The following is a 16,029-nucleotide window of genomic DNA, read 5'->3' as shown; positions in this document are numbered from 1 at the left end:
GATGCTTTTTAATATAAGGATTACTATAGATATATTACTATAGATACTATAATATAAGGATTTCTTTCAGCTTCCAGCTTAATAAGTATCCTGATTTTCTTCCAATCACAGGTAGATCTCATGTTTACTTTGTTTCATCTGTAGGTCTGTTTTTATCTCTTTCAAACAGCTGCAAGCTACACAAGACCAAAGCTGACAAAGTATCTAAACAGATTTTCCAAGCATCAATGAGTCTTGCCTGCTGGTTATAATTTAACTGAATTCAGTGATAAACTCCAATGCAAAGACTTTCACTGAACTCCACCCTTCTTTGTGAAAATGTAACAAATATGGCCTGAGAGAAGGTTCACTGGGCTGAAACCAGATTTGGATGGACTGTCTTATGAACAAATGTTGAGTTGGTTAGGCCTGTACTCATTGGAGTTTAGAAGAATGAGAGGCCATCTTATTGAAACATGGGGGACTTGACAGGGTGGATGCAGAACGACTCCCCTTGCAGGAGATTCTAGGACCAGTGGACGTAATCTCAGAATAGTGGGCTACACATTTGAGGCATAGATGAGGAGGAATTTATTCTCTTAGAGACCAGTGAATCTGTGGAATTCTTTACTACAAAGGAATGTCAAGGGTGGGTCATTAAGGATATTCAAGGCAGAGATAGACATACTCTTAATCAGTAAGGGAATCAAGGGTGACATGGAAAAAGCAGGAAAGTTGAGCCAAAGATGATCAGATCAGCCATGATCTCATTGAATCAAGGAGCAGGCTTGACGGGCTGAATGGTCTGCTTCTGCTCCAGTATGTTATGGTTACCTGGTGAAAGCATAAATTAGCTACCACTAGCTTCCAAAGATTTCCTTAACTTTGGGAAGCCACATGACTAGCTTGTCCTTTATCTAATAACTCTAAGTGTCATATCTCTTGATTTTTCTCATTAAGTCAAAGCATCTCTCATGTTTCTTACCTACTTACTCTGATATTTTCAAGTGACCACAAGTTACCTTTTGATTTGTAATTATCTGATGTCTCTGGTTTGCTAAACTGAATATATTTGCCACTCTTTTCCCCAATGAATTCAAGTAAAATTCAATTTCAGAAACCAAAGTAACAAAGCCTTTAAAACATATAAACTGGGTCACTAGGCTTAAGTATCACCTGCTCCCATAAAGAAATGAAAAACACCCTAGTGATGTGTTTTCATTTTTACCATAGTCACCAATATGATGACTAATAACATTTTTATATCGAAACAGTTCCATTATAGTTAAGCTTTAAAAGGCCTTGGTGAGACCACCCCTGGAGCATTGCTTGTAGTTTTGATGTCTCCAACTAATAAAGGATATATTTGCCATAGAGAGTGCAGCAGAGGTTCACCTGGGATGGCCAGACTGTCACAAGATGAGAGGTTCATTTGACTGGATCTGATTTCAGTAGAGTTTAGAAAGATAAGTAGGATATTGTGTAACTTGGAAGATTTACAAGGATGTTGCTAGGGTTGAAGGGTTTGAACTGTAGGGAGAGGCTGAATAGGCTGGAGCTGTTTTCCCTGGAGCATCGGAAGGTGAGGGGTGACTTTATAGAGGTTTATAAAATCATGAGGTTTTTTCCGTGGGGTGGGGACATCCAGAACTAGAGGGCGTAGGTTTAGGGTGAGAGGGGAAAGACATAAATGCGATCTAAGGGGCAACTTTTTCACACAGAGGGTAGTACGTATATTAGATTAGATTCTCTACAGTGTGCAAAACAGGTCCTTTTTGCCCAACAAATCCACACCGCCCCACCGAAAAGAAACCCACCTAGACCATTCCCCTACCCTATATTTACCCCTGACTAATGCACCTAACACTGTGGGCAATTTAGCTTGGCCAATTCACCTGACCTGCACATCTTTGGATTGTGGAAGGAAACTGGAGCACCCGGAGGAAACCCACGCATACACGGGGAGAATGTGCAAACTCCACACAGACAGGCAGGAATCGAACCCAGGTCCCTGGTGCTATGAGGCACTGAGCCACTGTGCCGCCCCAAATGGAATGAGCTGTCAGAGGAAGTGGTGGAGACTGGTACAGTCTCAGCAATTAAAATGTATTTGGATGGGCATATGAATAGGAAGTGTTGAATAGGAATATGAATAGGAAGGGATATGGCTCAAGTGCTGGCAAATGAGACGAAATTTATTTAGGATATCTGGTTGGCATGAGTGAGTTGGACAGAAGAGTCCGTTTCCATGCTTTACGTCTTTATGAGAGGAGAACTTTATCCCATTCAAACAGAGCTGGACAGACTGGATGCAGGAAAATGCTTTCCCATTTCCCTTCCCCACCTCAGAAGACTATGGTGGACAAGTCACTAAACATATTCAAGAAAGATCGATAAATGTTTAGATTTTAAAGACATCGAGGATATGGAGAGAAAGGAGGAATATGACAATGAGGTAAAGATCAGCCGTGATCAGATTGAATAGTGAAGCAGGTTCAAAGGGCTGAATGGCCTACTTTTGCTTTTAGTTTCTAAATATCATTCTTCTCTTGCCAAACCCCCTCCTCCCTCCAATCTGTTACCTTGTCCATTAGGCGGTCTACTTAAGCTGTGTTATCATTTTCAAGTGGTATCCAATCAAAGTATGTAATAGTCAATTCTTATGTCTCTTCTTTCATGCTCATAGGTTCCATATTGGCTAAATCCAAAGAAATATTTAGTTAACTAAAATAATAAGCTGTCCTCCTGCTCAGCTGCAGGCACATCTTCATTTTTATGTTCATTTTCAAGGTATAAATATTCAACATTCTCCTCCATGATAAAAAGTTCAAAGTTACCTCCTTAATTTGTAATTGATTGCCAACCTTTCAGTCAGTTTTGCAAACACTATTAACCTAGCCTTGCTTAATTGTTGCATGCCAGTCAGATACCAATCTTCCTTCTCTGGGAAAAAAAACTAACAATTACCAAAGCCGTTCTGCTTCTCACTAAGTACAATAAAATCTTACCATAAAACCTTGTTAGCTTAAAGGCTAGCTAATATTCTAGTGTATCTACAGTGGTCTTTGATTTAGAAATCCTGGCAACAACCCTAAATTTTCTACAGCTTTTAAGTGCAACTCCACCATTCTAGATCACAGTTTCTCAACACTATATTCCTGCGCTCTCTCTGTATCAAACGATTCACTATCCTGTGAGTGAAGTGATTCTTCCCAATCGGAGTCATAAATGGCTTCCCTAATTCTGAGACTGCGTCCCTTCATCCTAGACTCTGCAGCCAGGAGAAACACTCTTTCTATATCTACTCTGTTTACTAGTTTAAGAACTTTGTACATTTATATATGATCCCATCTCATTTTTCTTAACTATACACAATGCAGGTCTGATTTCCTTAACATTTTATCATAGAAGAAATCTACAATCCAAGAAATTAGTCTAGTGAGCCTCTGCTGCACTCTCTCTATCGCAGAAGAAATCTACAATCCAAGAAATTAGTCTAGTGAGCCTCTGCTGCGCTCTCTCTATCGCAGAAGAAATTGACAATCCAAGAAATTAGTCTAGTGAGCCTCTGCTGCACTCTATCGCAAGTATATTCTTCCTTCAACAAGGAGACCAGAACTACACACAATACTCCAGGTGCACTCTTACCAGTGTTCTGTACAATTCAAGTAAAACATATTTATTCTTGTACTCAAATCCACTACAATAAAAGCTAAGATACCATTTACTTTGCTAATTGCTTGCTGCACCTGCATATTAACATGCAGTAACTTATGAAAAAGGACATCCGGGTTCCTTTGGACACCATTACTTTCCAATCTCTCAACACTTGATAAATGTTCTGCGCCTTCGTTCCATCTACCATCTCACATTTACATTCCTTTTGCCATGGCTTGCCTGTTCTGCCAGTCCAAAACTCCTTGAAGTCTCTTTGCATTCTCATAACAACACACATTCCCACGTGGTTTTGTGTCATCTCTAAATTTGGAAATGTTACATTTAGTTCCCCCAAATTACTGATATCGATTCTGAACAACTGGAGTCCAAGTACTAATTCTTAAGAAATGCTCCCCATCACAAGTTGGTAACCTGAGATTTACCAGTTCATTCATGCTGTTTGTTTTCTTAATATCCATTAATTATCTTCTCATGTTCTTCCTTAACTCATGTGCTGTAGCTTTGTTTAGTAACTGTCTTGTGGGAATTTATCGATTATCTTCGGAAAAACCAAACATAGCACATTGAGTGGTTCCCTTACCTATTTTGCTGATAACATCTTCAAAAAACTCCTATGGTTTTTAAAGAATGATTTTTCTTTCATAAATCCAAAAGTGCCCAGTCCAATCAGTCATTTCTAAATGTCTGATTATCACCTCCTTTAAAACTGATTCTCATGTTTTCCTGATCACTGATGTGAGGTTAATAGGGCTGGAGTTCCCGATTTTCTATCTTCTTCCTTTCTTAAATAATGGGATTAGAAAAGATGTTCACTCATGCATTCAGTATCTCCATAGACATCTCAGTCAGCTCTCTGGGATTTAGATAAATGGTCATGAAAGTTGTCATTTCCAAGCACTATTTCTTTACCAATATTAATTTATTTCAATTGCTCATTCTCACTCCTTCTATGGGTCTCAGTTATTTTTGACTTGAAGTCTTTGTCATCAAGCTCTTGGTTCCTCAGGTGACCGAAAACTATGCTGGCTCACTGGATAAGATGTTGAATTTCATCCATGATGTCTCCTGTCAATGAGAGGAGGCTCCCAATTTATAGGAATTGATCTACTTGTCTAATGGCTCTCAACTTGGATTGTAACAGGAATTGCACATAAACAAGACCATCTGTATACAGCAGCTTGACAGCAGAGGTTGGGTGGTATAGGTTATGGATTGAAGGCAATGAAGATTGAATAATTTCCTGCTCATTCTGTCTATTAGCCCCACACCAGTGAAAATTTCAGGGATATGGCGTGGAACTTTTTGCAACGGGAATTTGGAGAAGGTCATTGGTATGAAAACATAGGCTTGCTTGACCTCAATCTTCACATGTTTGGGTCTGCACAGGATCCATTAATGAGGATTAGGGTTTGCATGTTATCATGCAGCAGCAGGAGTTGGTGATGGACTTCTGTGGGAAAACAAATATTAGGTTAATCCTCCATAATCCAACCCAGTTTACAGAGTGGAAGGCTTTTTGCGGGTCAAAACAATCATGTATAGAGGTTGCTGTTTCTCATGGTGTGACGGTCATGTGCATTGTGCCTCTAGATAAATGTTATTAAACTTGGAAGCATGCATAAGATTTACAAGAATGTTGCCTTGGTTGGAGGATTTGAGCCACAGGGAGGGGCTAAATAGGCTGGGGCTATTTTCTCTTGAGTGTCGGAGGCTGAAGGGTGGTCTTGTGGATGTTTGTAAAATCATGAGGGGCATGGATATGGTGAATAGCCAAGGTCTTTTTCCTCAGATAAGGAGTCCAGAACTATAAGGCACAAGTTTAAGGTGGGAGGGGAAAGATATAAAAGGGACCATGAGGACAACTTTTTCACACAGCCAGTGGTGCATTTATGGAATGAGCTACAAGAGGAAGTGGTGGAGGCTGGTACAATTACGATATTTAAAAGGCATCTGGATGAGTATATGAATGGGAAGGGTTTAGAGGGATATGATCCAAGTGCTGGCTGATGGGAAGAAATTAATTTAGGATAACTGGTCAGCATGGATGAGTTGGACTGAAGGGTCTGTTTCTGTACAACTCTATGGCTCTGTGACAGAATCCATATTGTGACTCTGGGAAGAATTTTTCAGCATGTGGGAGGAGGCAATTGAAGAAGATTTTTGCAATGATCTTCACGCTGATAGTAGGGATACCTTTCCATATGTATCATTACCAATCTTATGTCCTTTCTTAGGATGCTAACAATAGTAACATCTTGGAAATCTCCAGAGATGTTATCATTCTTTGAGATGAGGGAATAAGATCACATAACTGAGCCAAGGGTGCTTCTCTGCCATGTTTGAGTAGTGTTGAAGGGGTTCTGTCTGCGCTGGCAGCCTTGTTGATTCTTGACCGTAAGGTGGCTTTTTCAAACCCGTGCCATTTTTGGGTTGGGTTGGGTTGAAATGTTGGCGGCTTGCATGCTGTGAACAGAAGAGAAAAACATTGATGAAAGCAAACGTAAGTCCCTTAAAATCAGAAAAAGGGGAATTTATAATGTGTCCCAAAGAACTAGCTAATCAACTAAATATACAGTTTGGTAATCAAAAAGCCAAAAGAACTGTGGATGCTGGAGAACAGACATAGCTGGAAGTCTAGCAGCATCTGTGGAGAGAAATCAGAGTTAACATTTCTGGACCAGTGTCCCTTCTTCAGAACTGAATACTTTGGTTCTGTGTTCACAAATGAGGACACAAATAGCATACCGGAATTATTCAAGAAAGCAGGGTTTAGTGAGAAGGATGAACTGAAAGAAGTCCGAGTTAGTTGGAAATGGTGTTGTGCATATTGATGGGGGCAGAGGCTGATATGTCTCCAGGACTTGATAAATTACGTAGCACCGTACTTGGAGGAGTGGCTGTAGAAATAGTGGATGTATTGGTGATCATCTTCCAAGATTCTATAAGATCAGGAACAATTCCTATAGATCAGAGGGTAGCTAATGTAACTCCCTTATTTAGGAAGGGAGACAGAGAGGAAAGTGGGAATTATAGAGTGGTTAGTCTGATGTCGATAGTGGAGAAAATGCTAGAGTTCATTAATGAAAGAATCAGTAGCTCAGCATTGGCAGGATCAGACTGAGGCAGCATGGATTTATGAATGGGAAATCATGCTTGGCACGTCTGCTGGAGTTCTTCGGGGATGCAAGCAGTACAGTTGGTAAAGGGCAGACAGTGAATGTGATTTATTCGGACTTTGAGAAGGCTTCCGACAAAATCCCACTTTTTAGAGATGAGAATCTAAAATGAAAGCACATGGGAAAAAGGGGTAGTGTATTGAGATAGACAGAAAACTGCTTGGCAGACTGGAAACATACAAAACAGGTGTAGGAGTAGGCCATTCAGCCCTTCAAGCCTGCACCACCATTCAATATGATCACGGTGGATCATGGCAGTTCCAGTATTCCACTCTTGCTTTCTCTTCATGACCCATGATCCCTTTAGCTGCAAGGGCCATACCCAGCTCCCTCTTGAATATATCTAATGAATTGGTCCCAACAGCTTTCTGTGATAGAGAATTCCACAGGTTCACAACTCTCTGAGTGAAGAAATTCTTCCTTATCTCAGTCCTGAATGGCTTGCCCCTCATTCTTAGACTAAGAGGAGGAAGAGTAACAAAGAATAGAAAGAAACAGTTTTATTTTCTGAATGGTAAGAGGTGACTAGTGGGGTGCCACAGGGATCAGTGCTTGGACCCCAGATATTCGCAAGATAGGCCACTTTTGAAATATTGCGTGCAATTCTGGTCTCCTTCCTAACGGAAGGATGTTGTGAAACTTGAAAGTGTTCAGAAAAGATTTACAAGGATGTTGCCTGGATTGGAGGATTTGAGCTACAGGGAGAGGCTGAACAGGCTGGGGCTGTTTTCCCTCCAACATCGGAGGCTGAGGGAAGACCTTGTAGAGGTTTATAAAATCATGAAGGGCATGGAATAGGATAAATAGACAAGGTTTTTCCCTGGAGGGCATAGGTTAGGGTGAGAGGGGAAAGATTTAAAAGGGATCTAAGGGGCAACTTTTTCACATAAAGGGTGGTGCATAGAGGGAATGAGCTGCCAGAGGAAGTGGTGGAGGCTAGTACAATTGCAGCTGGCATTTGGATGGGTATATGAATAGGAAGGGCTTCGAGGGTTATGGGCCAAGTGCAAGCAAATGGGATTAGACTGGTTAGGATATCTGGTCGGCATGGACAAGTTGGACTGAGGGTCTGTTTCCATGCTGTACATCTCTATGAATCTGAATTATTTAGATGAGGGAACTAAATCAAATATCTCCAAGTTTACAGATGACACAAAGCTCGATGGACTGTGAGAATAATGCAGAGATGCTTCAATGTGGTTTGGATGAACTGAGTGAATGTGCAAATGTATGAAATAAATGTGAGGTTATTCCACTTTGGGAGCAAGAACAGGAATGCAGATTATTAATTGAATGGCTATAAATTGAGAGATAAGAATGTGCAATGAGACCTCGAGTCCTCATTTCGCTGAAGGTAAGCATGCAAGTACAACAGGTGGTAAAGAAGGCAAATCATATTTTGACCTTGAAAATGAGAGGCTTTGAGTACAGGAGCAGGGAGTCATCCTGCAATTGTACAGGGCCTTGTTGAGACCACACCTGAATATTGTGTGTCGTTGTGGTCTCCTTATCTGGGCAATGATATTTTTTCCTATAGAGAGAGCATTGCAACAATTTATTAGACTGATTCCTGGGGTGGTGGGACTAACGTATGAGAAGAGTTTGAATCAGTTAGGATTCTACTCACTGGAAGAAGAATGAGAGGGGATTTCATAGAATCACATAAAATGTTATCAGACTTGACAGGGTAGATGCAGGAAGGATGTTCCCAATGGCAGGGAAGGCCAGAATCAGGGCCACACTCTAAGGAGATGGGGCAACCATTTTGCACTGAAATGTGGAGACATTTCTGCACCCAGAAGTGGTGAGTGGTGGAATTTGTTACCGTAAAAAGTAGTTGGGGCAAGAAAGAGTTGGATTGAGCATTTGGGGTGGCCTACTCCTGTTCCCATTTTCTATGTTTTTATGATCAAGGGCACTCACTTTGAGGATCAAGACTCAGTAAGGAGATTCTTAGTGATCCTTTCAATGAGTGCAGTCTGTCTCTCTGTCTTTAATGAGTGACACTCCATTCTTAGGCCTCAATGGGGAATGTCTGTGGGTTTTTGGCCTGTAGATGCCCTGAAGAATTCATGTGCAGCATGGTGTCAGCTGTCAAGGCACCAAGGTCATGGCCTACAAGATAGCAGTCTTTGTTTATGCATCAGATATGAACAATGTAGAACAGACATCGCAAATCCCTTGAGAAATATCACCAGCAATACCTCAGCAATATTCTGCAACTTCCCTTGCAGGATAGATAGACCAATCTTAGTGTTCTCCCTCAGGACCACATCCTTAATATTGAGGCACTGTTTATGGTCAACTAATTATATGTGGAGGTCATCTTGCCTGCATGCTTGGTGCACACCCTCCAAAGCAGACTTTACTTAGAGCTTTGTCCTGGCAGGTGGTTACCAGGAGATAGAGAAAATGCTTTACGGATGTGGATAAAACCTACCTTAAAAAAGAATTACTGTTCCCAACTGTCATGGGAATCCCAAGGTCAAAATAATCCCAAATGAAGAAGAAACATGCACAAAGATGTCAGGCATTTTGGGTGTCTCCACCAAGCCCAGATAGCGGTCAAGTGCAAACAGCAGAAAGTCTGAGAAAAACCCCAGCTTATTTGTAACAAGGTGTGTGGATCCTACAATAGGCTATTCAGTAATTTCAGGAACCTCAATATCAGAGTGGAAGAAAGAATGCCTTAGCGGAAGATTGTTTCTAGGAGAATTTTTGTATGAAGAAAGATATAGATTAATTATTTTGCTTCTCTGCTAATTTATTATTTCCAAATATAAATGCTCCTATCTCTGCCTGTAATGGACTTATGCTTGTCTTTTGCTCCATTACATTCTTCAGGAATTTTACAGTCTTTCTTTTACATATTTTATTCATTGCATTCAAATCTCATTGTCTCTTTCATTATCAGTTTCACAATCCTTCTTTGTGAACTTTTAAGTGCTCCTGATCCTCAAGTTTACTATTTTTTTGTCAGCTTTATAAGTTTCCTCCTTTGATGTGATGCAAGCTTTCACTTTTTTTTGTTAGCCACTATTGACTCACCTTTTTGCTTTCAAAGAATGTATGTTTGTAAAAAAACTGTTACATAGTAGGTATTGCCTATCTACTGTCAAATCTCTTAAAGTATTTTCCCAGTCCACTACAGCCAACTTGCCCTTCATAACTTCATAGTTACCGTTACTTAAGTTTAGACCCCAATTTTTGCATAAAACTACACCATTTCCAATATAAATGAGAAATTCCATAACATTATGGTCATTTTCCCTCCTGGTTCTTTTACAGGATTATTGATTAGTCTTTTCTTCATTCAATGATATTAGATCGAAATTAACTTTCTCAACATGCTACTCCAGAAAACCATCTTGAAAACATTCCAGGAATTTCCATAGCATTGTTTTCATTTACCCAGTCTACACATAGAATGAAGTCATGCATAATTGCATTGCATTATCCTTGTTGCATGCACTTCTAATTGCCTGATTTATACCATGCCCAATATTACCAATACTGGTAAGAAGCAAAGACCAGTTACTTTCCAAAGAGATGGAGGAGAAAGAGGGCTGGACCTTGATTAATATTGGGTATTTATGTTTCTGTGTAAGTGTGACAGATATGTGTGAAAGTTACAGCTGAATTGGTGTTTTTATTTGCTGTACAGAAATAAGGTGCCCCCTCGAGTGCAATCCACATACTCTGTCAGATGTCATGGGGCAGAATCCTGTGATTGCAGTCTGTGAAATCAATACTGGATGTTTTAAAGGCAATTGCCTTCTATAGCTGTAGTTAACTGATTCCCATCTTGCCAGGTAGACTTCAATAGAACAACTATTTGATGAGAAATTAATTAAAGAGAGTATTAAAGTACTCCCACATTTCTCTGTTAAAATAAAATCCCATCTATTGGCTGACTTTATTTTCTGATGTTTAGTTTTCTGAGGAGGAATAAATAAAATTCAGATATCTAGACTTGGTTGAAAATTTACATTCTATCCCAAATTTTGTGTATCATTCTGCTGAATATGAAACATTTTTAAACTGGACTGATTCACTGCTTTGTTCATCCTTTGCTTCCTTAAAAAAAGAATTATTTACTTTAGGTAAAGATTTGAAGACTCACGGTATCCTCTCAGTCTGGAAATCTATTGTGCAGAAATACATATTGTCTTAGATCTTATGGAATGCAGGGAGAACGAGCCGTTTGGATACAGAACTGGCTCAAAGGTAGAAGACAGAGGGTGATGGTGGAGGGTTTTCAGACTGGAGGCCTGTGACCAGTGGAGTGCCACAAGGATCGGTGCTGGGTTTTCTACTTTTTGTCATTCACATAAATAATTTGAATGTGAGCATAAGCGGTACAGTTAGTAAGTTTGCTGATGACACCAAAATTGGAGATGTAGTGGACGGCGAAGAAGGTTACCTCAGATTACAACAGGATCTTGACCAGATGGGCCAATGGGCTGAGAGGTGGCAGATGGAGTTTAATTCAGATAAATGCAAAGTGCTGCATTTTGGGAAAACAAATCTTCGCAGTACTTATACACTTAATGGTAAGGTCCTAGGGAGTGTTGCTGAACAAAGAGACATTGGAGTGCTGGTTCATAGCTCCTTGAAAGTGGAGTCGCAGGTGGATAGGATAGTGAAGAAGGCATTTGGTATGCTTTCTTTTATTGGTCAGAGTGTTGAGTACAGGAGTTGGGAGGTCATGTTGTGGCTGTACAGAACATTGGCAAAGCCACTATTGGAATATTGTGTGCAATTCTGGTCTCCTTCCTATCGGAAAGATGTTACGAAACTTGAAAGGGTTTAGAAAAGATTTACAAGGATGTTGCCAGAGTTGGAGGATTTGAGCTATAGGGAGAGGCTGAACAGGCTGGGGCTGTTTTCCCTGGAGTGTTGGAGGCTGAGGGGTTGGAGGCTTATAGAGGTTTATAAAATCATGAGGGACATGGATAGGATAAATAGGCAAAGTCTTTTTCTGGGGTGGGGAGTCCAGAACTAGAGGGCATAGGTTTAGGGTGAGAGGGGAAAGACACCTAAGGGGCAACTTTTTCACACAGACGGTTGTACGTGTATGGAATGAGCTGCCAGAGGAAGTGGTGGAGACTGGTACAATTGCAACATTTAAAAGGCATTTGGATGGGTATATGAATAGAAAGGATTTGGAGGCATATGGGCCGGGTGCTGGCAGGTAGGACTGGATTGGATTGGGATATCTGGTCGGCATGGATGGGTTGGACCGAAGGGTCTGTTCCCATGCTGTACATCTCTGTGACTCGATGATTATGAGAAGACTTGTAGCATCCTGTACTTTGGGAGTAGAAAGATGCTCAATGAATGAAATGAGCAGTTGGGTTTGGATAAATAAAACATTTTTATTACTGAATTATAATGTTTTATCATTGTTAATGTTTTTGTTAAAGATACATATAGCAGCATTGCTTTCCAGTTCATAAACTTTTGATTAGGTATTGTAACACCACAGTATAATCCAAAAGAATCCAGAGTCCAACAATCACTTGGGATCAAGCAATCTGGACTGGTGAGCTTACGTTGTAAGAAATATTCACTATAATCAGACTTTGGAATCTTTGAAGTTTCATCATTCAAAATAAAACAAAGGTGACTTTGATTTTTGTACTTTGAACACAGGTGCTGCTGTGGACGGCTGGTTGGCGATCACCCTGGCTTAGATAACAAGTTACCAGTCTATTTATCAGCTCATGATGATGGAGAGGAGGAGTGGTGCATTGAAAATCACACCATAGCAAGTCCAACTGATTCTTTTGGTACCATAGACTTCCAGGATGGCGCTTATTCCTACCGTGCTAAGGTTGGTTGCATTTCACAGTCACACAGTGCCTGGAACCAGTCAACTTGCTAACAACTCTCATTAGCACGTAATGCTCCCATACAAATGTATTCAAATTATGCAAATAACTCACTGACCCAGATTTTAATGAATCAACTCTAGTTCAGGTAGGGAGGCAGTTACCTTTAGGGCAGTCAGTTATCCCCTCCATTGACTTGCCTTTCTTTATATTTCAAATTGAACCTGTTCTTTTGCATTGGTGAGTGTGAAACAATAAAAAAAATTCTGCATCTTCTCTGACACAAATAGTTTGAGATGCCGGCAATATCTGGCATGTGGGATTGGCTTCCCCTTTAGGCAAGGGGGCTAGACTGTGGGCTAGGAGACATAGGTAAGTTTTAAGGTATAACTTCAGATTTTCCTGTGGGTCAGAAGGAGCAAGTGTGCTCCCCATTTTCTTTTAGTCCCGTGCATTTATTACAGTTGTTTTCCTCCAAAATTTCTGATGGAGGAATAAATATAGTTACTTAGCTCTTCAATGCAGATATTCTTGGGAGTTCTGTACAATGGTCAAACCACATGTAAAATGTAGCTATAAATGAATTGTTGGAATCATTTTTCTGGTGGAGGAGCAACAGTAATTATATATGCAGTTTGACATGTTTGTTTTTACATGTCCCAAAACATGATCCACGTGCTCTCTTTGTTACGTTGCAAATTTGCTACCCGTATTCTCGGAAGTTTTCCCAAATCCAATTCTTTTCCCCCTAACTGACAAGGTCTGATGGATTGTGTGGTCCTTTGCAGTAGATAGAGGATTTCTATTGTCGTACAATTTGTGATGTAATTATCTGGTGCAGGTCCTTGCCCAAAGCCCCTGTGGATAACATTGGTTATCTGTATTCATATTTTCAATTAGTGTCTTTTATCCAGTAACTCTACAGAGCTTCATTCACCTAAACACTTGTAGGAGGGTTATCTCAAAAGGAGGGTAATCCAGGCATGATGAGGCCACATCAGAAATCTCAGGACCAACAAGAGGACCAGCCTCAGAGAGGGTAGGATGGAAAAGGGCCAAAAAGGTCACTCAACTGTCCTGCCTGAGGCCCAGGTATCTCCAGATGTTGAGACAGCAGAGATAGTGAAAGTTGTTGCTCTCCATGAATGATAAATGTGTCTCACTGCAGGACAGAATGAGATTCCTGGTGGTTAGTGAATTTCGAAGACATGGAAACAAGGGAGATTCAGGATGTAGTGTTCATGTGACCGTTTGCTCTTTTCAAAAGTTTGCAAAGAAGACTTAAATCCCTTTTATCAATCTTGCTCCCACTTTACACTACATTGTCCAGTTATATAGGAACCAATGGAGGGGCTGAGGAGCAGAGTGGTTCTAAGGCCCCTTGAACTGAATAGCTTGCTAAGCTATTTTAGAGATTATTTAAGAGTTAGTAACATTACTGTGGGTCTGAAGTCACATGTAGCCCAGACCAGGTAAGGAAATAGATTGCCCTCCCTGAAGGATTTAGTGAATAAGATGAGAATCTGGTGGTATGAATATATGAAGCCAACAGCTACTGCAGAATTGTATTTAGCCATAATCTGTCATTCCATAGCCTGACATATCCCTCACTCTGTAACCATTGCCAAACCAGGGAACTGACCCTGATTCAGTGAAGACTGTGGAAAGGCAAGCCAGGAAATCAACAGACATATCTAAACATATGATCTCAAACTTTTGAGGCTGCAACTCAGCATTATTTGCATGTTGAACAACGGAAACATATAATATACAGAACTAAACAATCCCTCAATTATGGATCAAGTCAAATCTCTGCCACTAGAAAACAATTCCAGTCACGAATGGTGGTGGACAATTAAACCACAAACCAGAGGAGGTGGCTACACAAATATTCTCATCCTTAATGATCAGGTAGTCCAGTGCATCATTTTATTTTTATTTATTCATGGGATGTGGGCATCACCTGCCTGGCCAGCATTTTTTGCCCATCCCTAATTGCCCAGAGGGCACTTAAGCATCAACCACATTGCTGTGAGTCTGGAGTCATGTGTAGGCCAGACCAGGTAAGGATGGCAGTTTCCTTCTCTAAAAGGCAGATGGGTTTTTCCCCTAACAGTTAACAATGCTTTTATTTTTCATTACACCCAGAGTTTTACTGACTTCAAATTCCACTACCTGTCATGGCAGGATTCAAACCTGGCTCCCAAAAACTTTACCAGTGTGTCTGGACTATAGTCCAGCATTAATACCACTGGTCCACCCCATTCCTGAAGTGCAAGAGACAAGGCTGAAGCATTTGTAACCAGCATCATTCAGAAAGTGGATGACCATTTGGGCCTCTTCCTCAGACCCCCAGCTTCACAGGTATCAATCTTCGGTCAATTTGATTCACTTGACGAGCTGTAAAGAAATGGCTGAAGACATTGGATGCTGTAAAGGCAATTGGACTTGACAACATTTCAGCAATAGTAGTGAAAATTTGTGCTCCAGGACTAGCTCTGTCTCTAGCCAAGTTCTTCTAGAACAGCTACAACATTGGCATATACCCAGCAATGTTGAAATTTGCCTCAGTATGTTCTCATACCCAAGAAGCTGGATAATTGCAAAATGGCCAATTACTGTTCAATATGATCATAGTCTTGGCCAAAGTGATGGAGGGTGTCCTCAGCAGTCTGAGTTCCACCAGAGCAATTTTGAGCTGATCTCAAGAGGTGAGGTGAGATTAACTGCCCTTGACATCAGGGCAAAATTTTCTGTTACTTAAAATCACAACTAGGGCGAGAATGGCTGTGATTGTTGGAGGTTAGTTATTTCAGCTCCATCACATATCTGAAAGAAGTTCCTCAGGTTAGTGTCTGACGGCAGTGGCAGCAGTGTGTACCATTTATAAGATATACTGCAACAACACACCAAGGCTCCTTCTGCAGTACCTTCCCTACCCATAACCCCAACTACCTAGAAGGACAAGTGGAACAGGTACTTCAGAACCTGCAGGCTCTCCTCAAAGACACAAATCACCCTGATGTGGAACTATATTGTCATCGCCTCATTGTCACTGGGTGAACATTTTGGAGCTCTCTTGCTGACAGCTCTGTGGAAATCCCAACACCATCTGAACTGCAGCAGCTCCAGAAAGTAGTTCATGACCATCCTTGAGGGCATTAAATGCTTGCCTATCCAGCAACTGTCACATCCTGTGAAAAGAATTTTAAAACATATGGGACGGAGAGCATTGCCACAATCCACTAACTGGTCTGTTGGTTCAGGCTCTTCATAGAGGACATCATGTACACACCTGTCAAAGGCATTGGCAACATTCAGGCCCTGGATGGGCTCCACCATCATCTCTGCATGGGTACACT

The 16,029-nt window shown here is 40.8% G+C and overlaps 1 protein-coding gene across 3 annotated transcripts in view; it reads left to right on the top strand.

The window, feature by feature from the left end:
- The window catches only part of trpm6 (transient receptor potential cation channel, subfamily M, member 6), a 168,667-nt gene that overhangs the window by 38,102 nt on the left and 114,536 nt on the right, over nt 1-16,029 (top strand). For all 3 annotated transcript variants that reach the window (XM_072585013.1, XM_072585004.1, XM_072584993.1), the window contains exon 4: nt 12,489-12,669. In XM_072585013.1, coding sequence (XP_072441114.1) covers nt 12,489-12,669 — 181 coding nt within the window. The remainder of the gene's footprint in view (nt 1-12,488; nt 12,670-16,029) is intronic.

The sequence above is a fragment of the Chiloscyllium punctatum genome, chromosome 2, assembly GCF_047496795.1.
Source record: "Chiloscyllium punctatum isolate Juve2018m chromosome 2, sChiPun1.3, whole genome shotgun sequence".
In the NCBI taxonomy this organism is placed as follows: domain Eukaryota; kingdom Metazoa; phylum Chordata; class Chondrichthyes; order Orectolobiformes; family Hemiscylliidae; genus Chiloscyllium; species Chiloscyllium punctatum.
Note: the sequence above shows the minus strand (reverse complement) of the source record. Positions and strands in the feature narration are given on the sequence as shown.